The following is a 15,461-nucleotide window of genomic DNA, read 5'->3' on the forward strand; positions in this document are numbered from 1 at the left end:
CGAAAGAGAGGCGGCAGATCTACCAGAGAAAAGCCGGCCTAAACGATGCTAAGGTAGCCACCGCTGCCGGAGGAAAGCCGACCAAAACGATGCTAAAGAAGCCATCGTTGCCGGAGAAACAAAGCCGGACATCATCCCATAGAAAGCAGATGCATGCCGGAGCCAAGGGCCGCGCCAAACGGTGCTAAGGAGCCACCGATGCCGGAATTAAGCCAGCCAACGGTGCTATAAAAGCCACCGATGCTGTAGAAAAGCTAGCCGACGTTGCTATGGGAGCCAACAACGCTAGAAGAAAGCCGACCAACACCACTGAAAAAGCTGGTCGTTGCCGGAGCCAAGATAGATTATCGGAGAAGACTTCCTCTCTCTGGAAAATTTAGAGAGAGAAGAGAGAGAGTCCTCTTTCTGTTTGTAGATAAGTCAACCAAGCAAATTTTGGCAAAGATGCATATAGTCCAACACCTGTGTTTTATACTTTTATTCATCTCAGCCAAAAAAATTCCATTATACACATAAAATGATTGACATTATACGTTTCTTTAGATAATCGAGCATACTTGTGATTACTTGAAAAGCCTCTTCTACTAGGGATACTTTTCTTGCCATAATATTGGAACATTTTTAAAAAATCAAAATTTACAGAATCTAATAAACGAAAAAAAGGAAATCGAATTTGTTTTCTATATATGAAACGATATACCAAATGGAACGTAAATTCGAATTTACCTTTTGTTCAACTTAATTAAACCAAATCCCATAACCAAAATTGCCTTACAAAATAGATTAAAAAAGCCTAGTTCTCATAAAATCGAACCATATCGAAACCAAAACCGAATCAAACTAAGCAAAACCGAATCCAATTTGAATACAAAACCGATAATTTGAAATTGCCAATTAGTTAAGGGGCCAAAGTTATAATATGTACAGAATAAGAGGGCAGTTTTGTTAAAGAAGGGGGGAGAGGATATATCATATATGTATGTATATACAACATTCAAGTTCCCAACAACTTCACCGCTCATCCATCCGCTGCACGCCATTCTTCATTTAGTAATAATCCTCCGTCAAATCAGATCAAACGTGTTTCTCAGATTCCCCTTTCGCCTTTCAGGTTCGCAATCCAAATCCTCTATAACCATTTTGTTCCTTTTCGCTCCTGATTCTTCTTTGGTTTCTGCTGCCTTGTCGTTTGTTTCTGATTACATTGGATTCTCGAAAATTTTTCATCCGTTTCGTCACCGTCACTTTGATGTTTGGATAACAGATTCTCATCCAATTGTGTTGGTTAATTTTTCCCCAGTGGTCTATAGTCTATAGAAGATGGGTAAGTATGAGGTTATGAAACGAGCAAGCGAGGTTGATTTTTCTACTGTCAAATATAAAGCTGAAGAGATCAAAGGTTTGCTTTCTCTCTATTACAATTTATTTGCAGATTAAAATAAATTCTATGGGTTTAGCTTAATTTTGGTTTGATTATGGATTGATATGCTTCTTGTGTATTTTTTTTTGCAGGCCCTCATTTAACTGGCTTTAAGTTCAAGTTGTTTGTTAATTTGCTTGAAGCACCTCTCATTGGCTCATTGATTGTAGATTATTTGAAAAAAGACAATGGCATGACTAAGGTCTGTTCTCCATCAGACTGACATTTTTGTATTTGATTACATAATTTATGTGTGTTTTTCTGTGTTGGGGACCTTGTAGATTTTTCGCAACAGAGTTATACCAGAAGAGCCCATGTTTAGACCTGAGTTCCCATCTCAAGGTAAATAAATTGAAAAAGATGCTTATGTCAATTAGTAATCATCATTTATATAAACCTCAAAAAGAATGATGATTGTGTCTTTGATTTTTTTTTAATCTAGAACCGGAGCTTGATGTTGTCGTTGTTAGAGAAGATGGAAGTCCTATAGAGAGATTGGAAACTGCCTTAAAGTGTCTTCCTCAATATGATCCTTCTCGTAGCTTGCATGCTGATCCTATGTTATCCTTCCGGTACTGGAAGATTCGTGATTTTGCATATGCTTATAGATCTAAGCTGACAACTCCTTTGCTGGTTAGTCTTTTGTTTTGTTTTGTTTTGCTACTCTTTCTTTTTTTAGCACAAATAGAGGTTGTTGTTGCTGATTGCTAGGTAGCAAAAAGGATTATTTCAATCATTGAGGAGTTTAGCTATGACAAGCCTCCAACACCATTTTTGATTACCTTTGATGCCAATGAAGTCATTAAGCAGGCTGAAGCTTCTACACAGAGGTTTGAAGAAGGTAAACTATGCATATTCCGAGATTCATTTTGTATCTGCTTATATTTTCATCTTCAGTGAGGTTTTAGACGTGATTGTAGAGATCTGTGTTGATCATCTTGGGTTTGAGCTGTGTAGGAAATCCAATATCTGTGTTGGATGGAATTTTTGTGACAATCAAGGACGATATTGATTGCTTACCCTATCCAACAAATGGTTAGTATGTCATTCTTATATGTTATTGAAAGTAAATCCAGATACCGCAGACCTGTCATAGGGTTTTTATTAAAGGTGGAACAACATGGCTGCATGAGGGTCGTTCTGTGGAGAAGGATTCAGCAGTTGTTTCAAAATTACGATCTTGTGGTGCAATCTTACTTGGAAAGGCAAATATGCATGAGTTAGGCATGGGAACCACAGGGAACAATTCAAATTACGGGTAAGCTACTCAGCAGAGGACACACAAGTCTTATTTATTGCGGATAGACATAACACTATTTTGTTACTTGATACGGTTTCACTTTCAACATGTTTCTTGCACATATCTTTTATCTTCTGGTATGCTGCATTGCAGAACCACAAGAAACCCACATGATACTAAAAGGTACACGGGTGGATCTTCCTCAGGTTCAGCAGCTATTGTAGCCTCTGGACTATGTTCAGCTGCTCTAGGAACAGATGGTGGAGGTACCAAAGTTATTTTTATTTGTTTGATCTGACCTATGATCTGCATACCCACTAGGTTTAGTATTTCTGGAAATGCAGGTTCTGTTCGCGTCCCTGCATCACTTTGTGGTATAACGGGACTGAAAACAACATATGGTCGGACAGATATGACAGGGTAAGAGAGAACCATTACGTCTTTTCCCTTCCTTGGGAGTTACAAGTTTCTTCTTTTGCTTTCATCTTGTTGCTATCTAAACCATCTAGGTAAATATCTATTCGAACTCTTGGGTCCACCGTCCATATATGTACGTCTTGTTACATTTTGTTGTTTAAAAATATGAGAAGTCAGACGTAGTATGGCTAGTCTTATATGCTTCCGTGAATGAAATATTGGCACATTGATTGGAACAAAGATCTAGCATGTATGGCCTAGTTTGTTAAAAAAAAAAAAAGATTTAGCATGTATGGCATATGATTTCCGATTTGACCAGTGTCATCTCTACAGGTCATTATGTGAAGGTGGAACAGTGGAAATTATTGGTCCCCTTGCTTCATCTTTGGAAGATACCTTCTTGGTGTAAGTTTAACTTTGTTTAGACGTTATTGTTTTATTCTTTCAAATTTTGGCCTCTTTGTAAAGCATTTAACAATACAACTGAGTAGAGGTACAACCAACGAACAAAATCTGTTCAAATCAAAACCACACATTATCTACTTCAGATGTTTGGTCTTCGGATAAACCTGGATTTTTAATTAATGCAGCTTTGTGTATGTTTCCAGGTATGCTGCAATCTTGGGTTCTTCATCTAATGATAGAATCACTTTGAGACCGGTAACTTTTCCAGCTATAATATATATATACTAGACAGCACTCGATCAAACCTTAATGAGAAAGATTGAAATATAGTCGTTTGTAGAAATGTCTCAGTTTATACACATCTTCTGTTCCCAAGAAAGTATGATGTCTCTTTTACTTGCTGTATTCACAAGGATTTCAGAAAAATAACTACAGATATAAAAGTATAGTTTTAAGCACTTCTAGATGTAATGATAATGGTGTGGTATGTATTTATTTGATAATGGCATATAATCTTACAATATGTTCCCGTATGATTTGGTCTTTTCAATTATTCTGTAGACCCCTCCCTGTTTCCCAAAGTTATTGTCTCACAATGGAAGCAATGCTATAGGATCTCTACGACTAGGGAAATATACAGCGGTGAATATTCTATCCTTGCTAGTTGATCTGAGTTAGATTTAATTGCTTCAGTGGAATTTTTAATGCTTTTTTTATATCCATGCAGTGGTTTAATGATGTTAATTCAACTGACATCTCTGACAAATGTGAAGATATCCTTAAGCTCCTATCAAACAATCATGGTTGCAAAGTAAGCTGATCATTTTTATTTTGTCTCTCTCACTCTACGGATTTTCGATCAATATATTGTTTTAGCTACAATCTCTATATGGACTTTTGTTTCAGGTGGTGGAGATAGTGGTTCCTGAATTAGAAGAGATGCGTGCAGCCCATGTTATGTCGATTGGGTCTCCAACACTGGCTTCTCTTACTTCTTACTGTGAGGCTGGGTATGTCTTTAGGCTTTCTCTGATTTCATCAGCAGTATATCTCTATATCCCCTTTCTATTTCTATCATCTACAAAAATAATTTGTTTTTTGGTCTAAATTCTCACCTTTGTCTAATGTTTCAGGAAAAATTCAAAACTAACTTATGACACTCGTACCAGCTTTGCGATTTTCCGTTCGTTCTCTGCTTCAGACTATATTGCTGCTCAATGTCTTAGGTAAACGGCAATAGAAAATTGTAGAGCTTTCACTTTTGCTTCTAAAATCACAGGAATAAGTTTTTGCTTGAAGTGGCACAGAATGATTTTCTCTTGGTAAATTTCTCATATGATTCTTCCACAAAGCACTTGGTGGTAACTATACTCGTTTTAAACTCCGCACCAGTCTCGAGCTAAAAGTCGGATTTCTGGAAGTGTAGGATTATGACTAGATGATTGACTCTAGAGGCTGCTTGCTTCAGGGAGCACATACGTCATTTCCTGATTTTTCTTATACCAATATTGATAAATTTTGTGTTGCAGGCGAAGATTGATGGAGTTTCACATGAATATCTTCAAAGACGTTGATGTCATTGTGACTCCTACAGCTGGGTTCGTAAAATAATTTGATGCATAGATAAATCATATCTTATCAAACCATCTAGTGAATCGAAGATCCCTATATTACTTCCAATGTGTTCACAAACAATTACTGCTTAAACTTCTCTCACTTTTACGTGTGAACTGTTGTCTTGTACATACAGTATGACAGCTCCATTGATACCCCCTGATGCTCTCAAAAATGGAGAAACCAATCTTCAAGTGACAAGTTTGTGAAGCAAAACTCTTAACTTCTTATTAGAGTTTTCAACATATGATATTCATATTGCTTCTTTTCTAGCTAATATAATGTGTGGAAAGCTCTAGCTGCGAATCTCATAGACATTTAAATCAGAGTTTTCAACTTATGATATTCATATTGCTTCTTTTCTAGCTAATATAATGCGCTTCGCTCTAGCTGCGAATCTCCTGGGCTTCCCAGCCATATCTGTCCCGGTAAGCAATCTTTGTATCTTTCTAAACAAAGCTTAGACTATCGTGTTACTTTTTTCATTTTTGCAATAACTTTATGTTTTTTTCTGATTGATCACTCTCTTTTGCAACATATTGGTAAATAAAAATCAACGCAGGTTGGTTATGATAAGGAAGGGCTTCCGATAGGATTACAAATAATGGGAAGACCTTGGGCCGAAGCTACCATCCTTGGTTTAGCTGCTGCGGTTGAGGTACTCCTTCTCTCTCTCTGCACATCTTAGAACGCAGATTAGGCCGACAGGATCTAGTAAAGAGCTTTCACTTATGGTCCGGATCTTGAATAGATTTTGGGTATTTCAGGAATTGGCTCCAGTTACCAAGAAACCTGCTGTCTTTTACGATATTCTCAATACAAACTGAATTCATAAGGATCTTCCAGAGAACTGAAAAGGCAAGGATTGTCTCTGGCTGGTGGGATATTATTTATGTTTGCATTATACAAGTTAACATGTCAATTGATCGACAAATCGACGATTTTTGTGCTGTAAACCCTGTTGGAATTTTCTGCATTGACTATGAATAGTTTTAAAAGATGTGTATTGGTTTCGATCAAGTCTGTATTTCCGTTTGCTATAAATATTTGAATTGCAATGGTACAAGTGTGTATACAAATGAAAATGTGGATTACCATACTATATAATAGCGTTTTTAAACATTTCCATTCGTTATTGTTTTACCCCAAAACACAAAATTATCACTCAAGTCCCAATTAAGCGAACTAGCGAAGTATCTTTTAAGTCGATAGTAAGACTAATAAGAGAGTTGCATACAACAAAGAAGGGGTTTGTGTATATAGATAGATAGAAAGTTGAAGAAAATGAAGTGTCCATAAAGAATCACTCAGCTTTGATGTTGTTATCATCTACAACAGCATCACTTGGAAGGTCAATCCCCTTTGGAATCTTTCCTGGATAATCAGTCACCGAAGTGTCCGATCCCAACATACTGTGAATACATGAAAAACTAATTAGACTATCATTGGCTACATCTTCAAATCTCATGGCAAAAAAATGGATCAAGAAACTCCAAACCTTCTATCGACGATGACCATTGAACGTAGCTCACAATTAGCAAAGCTGCAAATCAAATGCAAATTAGAAAACCTCAATTATAATTTGAAATTCTTCACTTATAATAATTTCCTCACGAAGGGTGTGGATCTTACTGGCCGCAAATTTCCTTCTTAACATCTGGATGGCACTCGCTTTGAAGTGCATTCAATGTGTGAAACAAGAAACCACTGTGTGTCACAATAGCTATCTCTTTTTCTTTCCTTGTCCATAGCCTACAAATCCAAAACCAGCCAATCATATGCAGTTCTGTTCCATCAGCATTTTCGAGAAGTCAAACAGGACTAATGGAGATTACTTAAATTCTACATGGAACAATAGTACATTGAAAGAATCTTCTTTCATCAGAGATTGATCCTATTTGATGCCAACTTCTACTTATCAAACTAACAGTGTCGAGGAAGCAAAGAGGATGTTTCTCTAAGTTTTTCACGTTCCGGACATAAGGGAAAAGAGAAAATACCAGTTGAGGAACTTTTTTCCTCTAGCTGCAAGTTCTTCAATTGTTTCTCTAACATCAGCCTTCCATAACTTGTCTTCATCGCTTTCTATCTGAAGGCAAATTCAAATGTGAGGAGTCATTTGGAAGCACTTATAGGTTGCTTGGCGTAGCTGTACGCTGCTAGTAGTCAATTTGGGCAACCAGAAGATTACAAGTAATAATCAATGCCAGGCACATCTAAGACTCTCAATTATACTTGCCAGTGAAAAGTCAACTGCAGGGAAAAGAAACTGATAGTCGCTGGTACTTCTCCTCTGATCACATGGATGCACTCCCTGTGTCCACAAAAAATGGAATACAACAGTGAAAACTTGAAGCAGCTAAGAATAATTATCTATATCCTTTCCCTTCTCGTAGAGACAAGATCTAAGATTTTGAATAGAACAGCAAAACTAGTGAGTGGGAGTAAAAAAAATACTGCAAAACTTGTTCATGGTCACTTCAAGTGATGAGTAGGAGTGATAGATAAACGCAATTATGTCTGATTTTAGTTTCTCTCTTGAATATATGTATTACAATGAAAAGGCATACCAAATGCTCTCTGCAGGACTCCTCTGTAATAATTGGTGGGCAGTTTAAACTCGATATAGCTGCACGGCTACTATTTCCTGCATTAGCTACCATTAGAGGTAGTACATCACTCATATCTGTGTAGCCCTCTCCACCAAAAACACCAACAGCAGTTTGCAATGTTCTACATATAAAACAGAACATCGTTAACAATTTTAAAATCTTCGAAGGTTAATGTAAATAAAGTTTCCTGCTCAAATATAAAATGTTCATTTTATAATATAATGACACAAATGAACTGAAGCAAAATCTGTTAGTCTAAGAACATACTACGCTGTTAGTATTCCTAACCAAGTAGATCAATTAGACGAAGACCTTTGTAATCACAAATATACCTCATCAGTGGAGACGATATGACCAGTTCAATCTTCTTGTGAAGTCCACTGGAATGAACATGCTTACGCAAACCATCTACCTGTCACCCAAGAGAAACTATCTATTCAGTAACTGAAGTTGGAAAGGTGAATCTTATTTACATTTTGGATAAAGTGGTGCAAGTGCAGCTCTTTTTCTACATACCTGTTTCCAGCCAAGTTGGGTCAACTCTGCATCAAAGTACTCCTGAGACATGTAGGCCTTATAGTTCTTTTCCCCATCAACATTGTGAATCCCCTGAGCATGTCTCACCTGAAAAAAAAAAGTATTCAATGTCATCCCCCCCAAAATTCTGATCCTCAAAACCTCAAAAGACAAACCTAACATCATAACGAAACTTCCAAATGATAGACTCAAAAAAGATAAAACACACCACTCACTAAGTAAATGTTTTTGCAACGGTGCAAAGGGTACAGACCTATACCAGCACCAGTCTCCATTTCTGCAAAACTGATTCAATACAGGAACTAGGATATGAAAAAGCTTCTGCTAGAATTCTTACAAGTCAATGCGCACTGCTCTACAATTAAAGTTTCGTTTTTTTTCAGACAAAACTCGAATCAGAGACATAAAATTGTAAAAATCAGGACACCAAGATCGAATTGAAAGATAACCAAAAGCCAATGGATGAAACTACCAGCTGAATCAAAATCGTACAAGATCCAAATCTAAATCTAACGCCAAAACATCACACAGCATACGCGAGACAATGCAAGCCATTAAAATTACCAAAAATTACCCCAAAAAAAAAAAACTTTTCACAGAACTAATCATTCGCATAGATGAATACGAATATAACAGATGCATATGAATATATATACACATTTGTTAACTTACAGGAGGAGAATCGAAAGAAGTAAACCAGAGGAGGCTGAGGAAAGTAAGAAGATGTGAATGATGATGGGAGAAGTATGAGGAGACTGGATTAGTTGGGTAATTAGTTTTTTTTAATAAATATAAATTTATCAATTAAATCTTTAAAATATCATTTGGACCAATGAAAACAATTTAAACTAATAAAAATGGTGAGAGCCGTCGATAATAATAATACAGTATTAACCACGTATACGGACCAACCAATCTGGGTCCGCTTCGTATGGTACAAATACGAACCAAGCCAAAAACAAAACTCATCAGATACCAACTTTGTGAACCATCCAAAATTTTATTATTATCCATATCTTTATCCTTTTTAATTTTTCAGTTTTAACTAATTAGTATAACTGATAACCACAATCGAATAAGCTTCTAAATTAAACCCAATTTTAACCCTAAACCAAAGTAAAAAATCAAACCCAAAACCGGAAGTGGAATTTAAACCGGATTTTATTTATATCAAACCGAACCGGAACAAATTACCGGTTTAGCCGCGTGTGTCTTCTTCGTGTGAAAGAATGAATGAATCGATGGAGTTTGGATCCAGACGAATCTACACGACGATGCCGACGAAGCTCCGATCATCACTTCTTCCACGTCTTCTACTCCTTTCTCTTCTCTTACTCCTTTTCTATTCCTTACTCCTTCTCCGCCGTCCGATCGCTTCTTCAAACCTCGTCTCTCCTCCGCCGTGCGATCTCTTCTCCGGCCGATGGGTCTTCAATCCAGAAACTCCGAAACCTTTGTACGACGAGACTTGCCCTTTCCACAGAAACGCTTGGAATTGCTTACGGAACAAACGGGAAAACATGGACGTGATCAATTCATGGAGATGGGTACCCAATGGCTGCGGGTTGAGTCGAATTGACCCGACCCGGTTTCTAAAGATGATGAGGAATAAGAATGTTGGGTTTGTTGGGGATTCTCTGAATGAGAACTTCTTGGTTTCGTGGTTGTGTATACTTAGAGTGGCTGATCCAAGTGCTGTCAAGTGGAAGAAGAAAAAAGCTTGGCGTGGAGCTTACTTCCCTAAGTTCAATGTCACTGTTGCTTATCACAGATCTGTTCTCCTCTCTAAATATCAGTAAGATTGAAATCTTTTGTATATTAGCTCTTCAAGGATCACACTTTTGATTTAGATATTGAATTCAGTCTTAGGATTTTGGGTTTTAGATTACCAATTTGTAGGCTTGATATGTAGAATTGTATGAGGAACTTCAAATTACTTCTCCAGTTTACTGGCCATTACTGAATTGTGAAGCTCTTAGATTTCAAATCTATTAGAGTTGAAAGTTGAAAGCATAATATATGTGTTCTTTTATATGTTGAATTGTAGTTCTTCTAAACTGATATGATTAAAGGTGGCAGCCGAAGTCATCTGCTGAAGCTAATCAAGATGGAGTGAAAGGAATTTATCGAGTTGATGTTGATGTTCCTGCAAATGAGTGGATCAATGTTACCAGCTTCTACGATGTTCTCATTTTTAACTCTGGCCACTGGTAAAATAATTATCTCCTTAACTTTATAATGCTTGTAACTTTGTGGAGAAATTATTCAGAGTAGTTGGATGTGGTTTTTGGGTTTAGGTGGGGGTACGATAAGTTTCCTAAAGAGACACCTCTAGTCTTCTATCGAAAGGGAAAGCCGATAAATCCTCCTCTTGATATATTGCAAGGATTTGAAGTAGTTCTTCAACATATGGTTTCTTATATCCAAAGAGAAGTACCAGAAAAGACCCTTAAGTTCTGGCGCTTGCAATCACCAAGGCACTTTTATGGTGGTGATTGGAACCAAAATGGAAGTTGTTTACTTGAGAAACCACTCGAAGAAAACCAGGTATGCCAACGAGCTTAACTGAGCAACTCCTTGCTTCTTTCTCTGGATTCTATAGTTTTGCATTCTGATAAAAAAAAAAAAAATGATGTTGATGCTAAGACCTAGACAGCTTGACTTGTGGTTTGATCCCAGGAACAATGGAGTGAACAAAGAAGCAAGAAGGATTAACCAAATCATCAAGAATGAGTTGCAAACCAAAAAGATCAAGTTACTTGACCTGACTCATCTAAGTGAATTCAGAGCAGATGCTCATCCAGCTATCTGGTTAGGGAAGCAGGACGCGGTGGCAATATGGGGACAAGACTGTATGCATTGGTGCCTACCCGGTGTTCCGGACACATGGGTCGATATCTTATCAGAACTGATTCTCACCAACTTAAAAACAGAGTGAAGAAAAGACCCTGTCAGAGTCAGAGAACAGAGACTTGCTTGGGCATATTGAAAGCTCAAAACGTCGCAAAAGGTTCCACCTTTTTTGGTTTTAACTGTAAATGATTCATATTTTGATGAAATTTTGTATGATTTCTTTGTTCTTTATTTTCCAAGACACACACCTTCACGAAACACAAAGATTTAACTTGTATTGTGTGATACATACTATGTTAAAGAGTTCTGTTTCTAACTGCATAAAGGTTCAACCTTTGGACTTAAAAAGAATAAAATTAGTCGATAAAAATATTAAATTTAAGGATTTGGGACACAGAGGGCAGAAGAGAGAGAGAGAAGGAAGCAAAAGAAGATGTCGCTGAGATTACTTCACCTTCTTCCCCAAAAGACTTGCTTTTCTCGGCATCTCGATGTTCAGCAGCTTCGGTTGACCCGACCCGTAACCCGAATTCAGTGCGCAAGGAGAGACGATGAAGACGAAGAAATCATCAGCAACATGCGGCTAAGGAGGCCCAAGAGGAAGAAGAAGATTATGAGCGATTCGGAGCTAGCGAAAGATTTAGCTAGAGAAATCGGGAAAGCGAACACAGCCTCGGAACAGAGACGAGAAGCGATGAAGAAGAGCGGTGAGATTCTTTGGGGAGAGTTTTGTAAGCATATGGGTTTGAAAGAAGATGAGATGAGGAACAAATGGAGGAAGATTGGAGAAGAAGAGAGATTGAGTCTTGTTAGAGAGTTTGTGGATGAATGGGCTGGTGATTTTCAGCCTTTATCTGTTAGATCTGTTAAAGAAATGGTTGAACTTGAGTGTTTTGATTCTGACAAAACCATCGATTCTTCTTCGATGTCTTCTTCTATGTCTTCGTTTTCAGGGTTGTTTCCTGGATTGAAGAGAATCATTGGGTTTGAGTAGGAAGAATCTCCTCCAATGTTCTGTTTTTTAATATCTATGTTTTCGTTTGTCTGATCAGTTTCGTTTAAGGCATTTCATAGTACATTTGTGTCTTGAGCTGACAATAAGACTGATACTGCAACATGTTGTTAGATTTACGAAACCAAATCTTTGTTATGTGATATACAAAACAGAGAGAATTGCTAATTGGTGATGAATGATTTTGAGACAAGAGCACTATTGTCTTTGGTTAGTAGAGAAGAGAAACAAAATACTAGCTTCTACTTGGGTCTAGGCATAAAGATATTTTATTCATACTAGTTGTGTAACATATAACATATCATCGTATCACATAAGATCCTTAAACATCGAACAAACCCTATATTAGCTATTACAAAACTAAAGAAAATTTGAAAAATTACATAATAGTTGTTGAATCGAGAATGGCCACAATGTTCCTTCCGTGCTGAGACACACGCAAGAGATCAAGAAACGGACTCACCTTCAACATCCTAACGAGACCCAAAAACAAATCAAACCTGCCCTCTCGCCGTGTGACGTTCAACGCCTTTTTCACAACATAATTCCCAAACTCATGCCGAGCCAGCCTCGACAACGTGAATCCACCACACTTTATAAGGTTACTCACGACCAAATACAAAGCTATCATCGATCCAGACTCAAGAACCTGCTCCACGATGTAGCTACCACGTTTCTCAGACGAAAGCGCAACGTAGTGACTATAAAGCCGAAACGCTACAAGGTTCGTGCATTCCAAGTCACGCAAGTTAAGCACGTGTTGTACCACAAAGTTTCCTGAATCGTCCATGCTTAGCCAATCAGCGTTATCCGCTATTTCGTGAAGCAACTGATCTCTGAAGAAACCTTTTGACTCGGTAATCATTTGGTTAAGTGCGATGCACCCGATTACATCGCTCGCTAAGTAAAGAGCGTCACGGAGAGTACGTCTAAACAACTCGAAGCTCCTCGAGACTCTAAAAGCGGTTAACGCAACGAGGTAGCTATATTTCCCTGTCATAATATCAATGAACCTATGCACGATAGCGTTCAATAAGATTTCGTCAGTCTCTTGAAATTTTCCCAAGAGTCTCCTTACACGTCCTGATCCTTGTCTATCATTGACAATCTCGAAAAAGTAGTCGGATTGTGACGTTAAGAATGACACAAACCTACTAAACTCGCTTCCGTTGTTCCTTGTGATCATATCGTTAAACTCATTGGGACCGGCTTCTCCTTCCATGGATGTGAGTAACGTATGTAAACGCATGCGAAGCTGTAGAAGATTATAGTTTTGTCTAGACATCGTGTGAGAAGGAATCGTTCGGTATGTTAAGTAAGTTATACTAGTGAATTGATTATCATGACTAGGTAGGTGTGTGATTTTAGGAGAATATATGAATGTAGTAGAGATTGACTTGAGAGATTCTTTGTAGGAAAAGAAAATTATATCGAGATTATCGTTAAATAATTTTAAAAAGTAATTTTAACAACTAAATAAAATCATTTTTTTATATTTCTTTTAGATGGAACGTGGGAGTAATATCCAAGTTAGCCGTTAATTTTTTTATATTTTTTTTTAGGAAAAGATAATAATTAAACCTTCATTGAAAAATTACATACTACGCTTTAGATCTAAGATTTATCATTACAAGAAAAAAAAAAATTAAATTGAAAAACAAAACCTACAAAAAGAATTAATGGGAAGAAAAAAAGAAATAAATTAGAGGAAAAAACAAAACTTAAAAAAACCGACTTGTATATTTTTTTTTTTGTTGGTTTGTTTCTTATTGATTAATTCAAACGATTATTACGAAAATACCCCTCCGCATGGAATATCCAAAATTCGGAATTCTCTCAGACAACCACGGAGGAGCTTTATCCCATTTCCCATGGATGTTGACGGAGAAGGTGACCTTGGTAAAAACCCTAGAATCATGGAGAGGGATTCAGATTCGCTCAAGGATCAGATCGCAGAGCCTTCATGGTTTACCCCCAAAAAGTAAAATTTTTACTCCATTGTATGCATTTTGTTTTCTCAGGTCCAAAAAAATCCAAACTTTTTTCGCAAAAAATTGGGCGATATGTTTGAAAGAAGCAAGCTTTTGTAGTTGATGATGTGAATGAAGTTGTTAGGAAAACATTTCTGTTTTCACTTGAAATCGTCTAATTGGTTTTGGTTCTATTTAAGGCAGTTCTGTAACATTTGATGTCTTGATGAAATAAAAAAAGTCATGATCTTTTTTGTTTTCATTTGCGTATACATACTCAAGTTTAGATTGATTGTGAAAAAAATCGATAATTTCAGCTTAGAATAAGAATTTGGCTATTATTAATTGGGAATGGAGATGCAGTTCTTGTTCTTGTTGTTGTATAACACTTTACTATTTTGTTGATCTTTTGAGGAAATAGAGAGGTTTGAATATGTAATGTTTTTGTTTACTGATAAGCATTGAGTTGCTCTTATTCTTGTGCTTATTATGTGGTTTATCTCTGCAGGCTTCTCGTTGTGTTTTGTGTTGTCAACTTAATCAATTATATAGATCGAGGAGCTATAGCAAGTAATGGTATCAATGGGAGTCGTGGTACTTGCACCTCAACTGGTACATGTTCATCTGGCACCGGAATTCAGTAAGTTTCCCTTTTGTTTGCTATCCATTACCGTTTAATTTAAGCTAGAGGTGGTACTCGAGCTGATCATCTATCCATATTGTGTGAAAACATATGATAGTCTGAGGATATTGGTATTGGGTTTTCTTTGTTGTTAGTCATAATGCCCATGGTTGTCCTGCACAGGGGGGATTTCAACTTGAGCAATTTTGAAGATGGAGTTCTGTCATCTGCGTTCATGGTTGGGCTTCTTGTAGCCTCTCCTATATTTGCTTCACTAGCAAAGAGGTGTGAACTGGATTCCCCAAACTTATGAGTGCAAAGGCATCATTTTTATTGAATTTGGATCTACATTTCATTATCTCTAAGGTTATTTATATCACTTTCTGTTATGTGTTCCAGAGTTAATCCGTTTAGACTTATCGGAGTTGGATTATCGATCTGGACTCTCGCTGTGCTTGGCTGCGGTCTTTCATTTGATTTTTGGTCCATCACAATCTGTCGCATGTAGGTGTAGTTTCTATAGCTTTTCATCTATTTCTTTCATATTACATATCCAAAATCATCTACATCTCCATTTTACACCTTATTCAGGTTTGTTGGTGTTGGTGAGGCATCATTTGTCAGTCTCGCTGCCCCATATATCGACGATAATGCTCCACATGATCAGGTAGTTGCTTTTGGAATATATTTCTTCTCGCGATCCATGGTTTTAGAAAAGGATGGTGATGCATTGTCTATAGGAAGGAAGCTGATTATTCA

The 15,461-nt window shown here is 37.2% G+C and overlaps 6 protein-coding genes across 9 annotated transcripts in view; 4 read left to right on the top strand and 2 right to left on the bottom strand.

Moving 5' to 3' along the window:
- LOC104742517 (fatty acid amide hydrolase) lies at nucleotides 977-6,112 on the top strand. 2 transcript variants are annotated; one of them, XM_019238601.1, is made up of 21 exons: nucleotides 977-1,111; nucleotides 1,265-1,399; nucleotides 1,513-1,622; nucleotides 1,702-1,762; nucleotides 1,863-2,053; nucleotides 2,132-2,261; nucleotides 2,378-2,455; nucleotides 2,531-2,678; nucleotides 2,814-2,926; nucleotides 3,005-3,080; nucleotides 3,411-3,482; nucleotides 3,686-3,737; nucleotides 4,044-4,124; nucleotides 4,210-4,293; nucleotides 4,389-4,492; nucleotides 4,616-4,708; nucleotides 5,012-5,080; nucleotides 5,233-5,297; nucleotides 5,463-5,524; nucleotides 5,659-5,754; nucleotides 5,864-6,112. In XM_019238601.1, exons 2-21 carry the CDS (start codon nucleotides 1,321-1,323, stop codon nucleotides 5,921-5,923), a joined length of 1,824 nt encoding a protein of 607 aa, XP_019094146.1. In that variant the 5' UTR covers nucleotides 977-1,111; nucleotides 1,265-1,320; the 3' UTR covers nucleotides 5,924-6,112. The 2 variants fall into 2 exon arrangements, with proteins under 2 accessions (XP_019094146.1, XP_010461835.1); XM_010463533.2 differs by having other exon boundaries at nucleotides 1,301-1,399.
- LOC104742502 (phosphoglycerate mutase-like protein 1) lies at nucleotides 6,204-9,028 on the bottom strand. 2 transcript variants are annotated; one of them, XM_010463515.1, is made up of 10 exons: nucleotides 8,918-9,028; nucleotides 8,461-8,530; nucleotides 8,225-8,332; nucleotides 8,041-8,120; nucleotides 7,667-7,829; nucleotides 7,336-7,410; nucleotides 7,097-7,185; nucleotides 6,729-6,848; nucleotides 6,595-6,639; nucleotides 6,204-6,508 (listed from the first exon to the last, which is right to left on the bottom strand). In XM_010463515.1, exons 2-10 carry the CDS (start codon nucleotides 8,518-8,520, stop codon nucleotides 6,400-6,402), a joined length of 849 nt encoding a protein of 282 aa, XP_010461817.1. In that variant the 5' UTR covers nucleotides 8,521-8,530; nucleotides 8,918-9,028; the 3' UTR covers nucleotides 6,204-6,399. The 2 variants fall into 2 exon arrangements, with proteins under 2 accessions (XP_010461817.1, XP_010461825.1); XM_010463523.2 differs by lacking the exon at nucleotides 8,461-8,530 and having other exon boundaries at nucleotides 8,918-9,015.
- On the top strand, nucleotides 9,398-11,414 carry LOC104742527 (protein trichome birefringence-like 12). Of its 2 annotated transcripts, none has more exons than XM_010463548.2 (4): nucleotides 9,398-10,040; nucleotides 10,318-10,455; nucleotides 10,543-10,792; nucleotides 10,925-11,049. In XM_010463548.2, exons 1-4 carry the CDS (start codon nucleotides 9,475-9,477, stop codon nucleotides 10,958-10,960), a joined length of 990 nt encoding a protein of 329 aa, XP_010461850.1. In that variant the 5' UTR covers nucleotides 9,398-9,474; the 3' UTR covers nucleotides 10,961-11,049. The 2 variants fall into 2 exon arrangements, with proteins under 2 accessions (XP_010461850.1, XP_010461842.1); XM_010463540.2 differs by having other exon boundaries at nucleotides 9,408-10,040; nucleotides 10,902-11,414.
- On the top strand, nucleotides 11,457-12,176 carry LOC104742542. The gene has a single exon (XM_010463558.2). It carries the CDS (start codon nucleotides 11,532-11,534, stop codon nucleotides 12,090-12,092), a length of 561 nt encoding a protein of 186 aa, XP_010461860.1. The 5' UTR covers nucleotides 11,457-11,531; the 3' UTR covers nucleotides 12,093-12,176.
- LOC104757428 (pumilio homolog 18-like) lies at nucleotides 12,490-13,332 on the bottom strand. Its single transcript, XM_010480174.1, has one exon. The coding sequence runs from the start codon at nucleotides 13,330-13,332 to the stop codon at nucleotides 12,490-12,492; it is 843 nt and encodes a 280-aa protein (XP_010478476.1).
- LOC104742559 (probable sphingolipid transporter spinster homolog 2) overlaps nucleotides 13,911-15,461 on the top strand; it is a 4,554-nt gene continuing 3,003 nt past the window's right edge. Inside the window, exons 1-5 of the mRNA XM_010463578.2 lie at nucleotides 13,911-14,091; nucleotides 14,589-14,720; nucleotides 14,886-14,987; nucleotides 15,102-15,206; nucleotides 15,294-15,369. Coding sequence (XP_010461880.1) covers nucleotides 13,982-14,091; nucleotides 14,589-14,720; nucleotides 14,886-14,987; nucleotides 15,102-15,206; nucleotides 15,294-15,369 — 525 coding nt within the window. The 5' untranslated portion in view covers nucleotides 13,911-13,981. The remainder of the gene's footprint in view (nucleotides 14,092-14,588; nucleotides 14,721-14,885; nucleotides 14,988-15,101; nucleotides 15,207-15,293; nucleotides 15,370-15,461) is intronic.

The sequence above is a fragment of the Camelina sativa genome, chromosome 2 (assembly GCF_000633955.1).
Source record: "Camelina sativa cultivar DH55 chromosome 2, Cs, whole genome shotgun sequence".
Classification (NCBI taxonomy): Eukaryota; Viridiplantae; Streptophyta; class Magnoliopsida; order Brassicales; family Brassicaceae; genus Camelina; species Camelina sativa.

Coding starts and splice junctions, on each gene's coding strand:
- LOC104742502 (XM_010463515.1), bottom strand. CDS start 8,520: ATGGAGACTGGTGCTGGTATAGGTCTGTACCCTTTGCACCGTTGCAAA. Junction 7,186..7,335: donor CTGCAGTTGACTTTTCACTG/GCAAGTATAATT, acceptor ATTTGCCTTCAG/ATAGAAAGCGATGAAGACAA. Junction 6,640..6,728: donor AAGAAGGAAATTTGCGGCCA/GTAAGATCCACA, acceptor TTTGATTTGCAG/CTTTGCTAATTGTGAGCTAC.
- LOC104757428 (XM_010480174.1), bottom strand. CDS start 13,332: ATGGAAGGAGAAGCCGGTCCCAATGAGTTTAACGATATGATCACAAGG.
- LOC104742542 (XM_010463558.2), top strand. CDS start 11,532: ATGTCGCTGAGATTACTTCACCTTCTTCCCCAAAAGACTTGCTTTTCT.
- LOC104742517 (XM_019238601.1), top strand. CDS start 1,321: ATGGGTAAGTATGAGGTTATGAAACGAGCAAGCGAGGTTGATTTTTCT. Junction 2,054..2,131: donor AGCTGACAACTCCTTTGCTG/GTTAGTCTTTTG, acceptor GCTGATTGCTAG/GTAGCAAAAAGGATTATTTC. Junction 2,679..2,813: donor GGGAACAATTCAAATTACGG/GTAAGCTACTCA, acceptor GCTGCATTGCAG/AACCACAAGAAACCCACATG.
- LOC104742527 (XM_010463540.2), top strand. CDS start 9,475: ATGAATGAATCGATGGAGTTTGGATCCAGACGAATCTACACGACGATG. Junction 10,456..10,542: donor ATTTTTAACTCTGGCCACTG/GTAAAATAATTA, acceptor TTTTGGGTTTAG/GTGGGGGTACGATAAGTTTC. Junction 10,793..10,901: donor AACCACTCGAAGAAAACCAG/GTATGCCAACGA, acceptor AGACCTAGACAG/CTTGACTTGTGGTTTGATCC.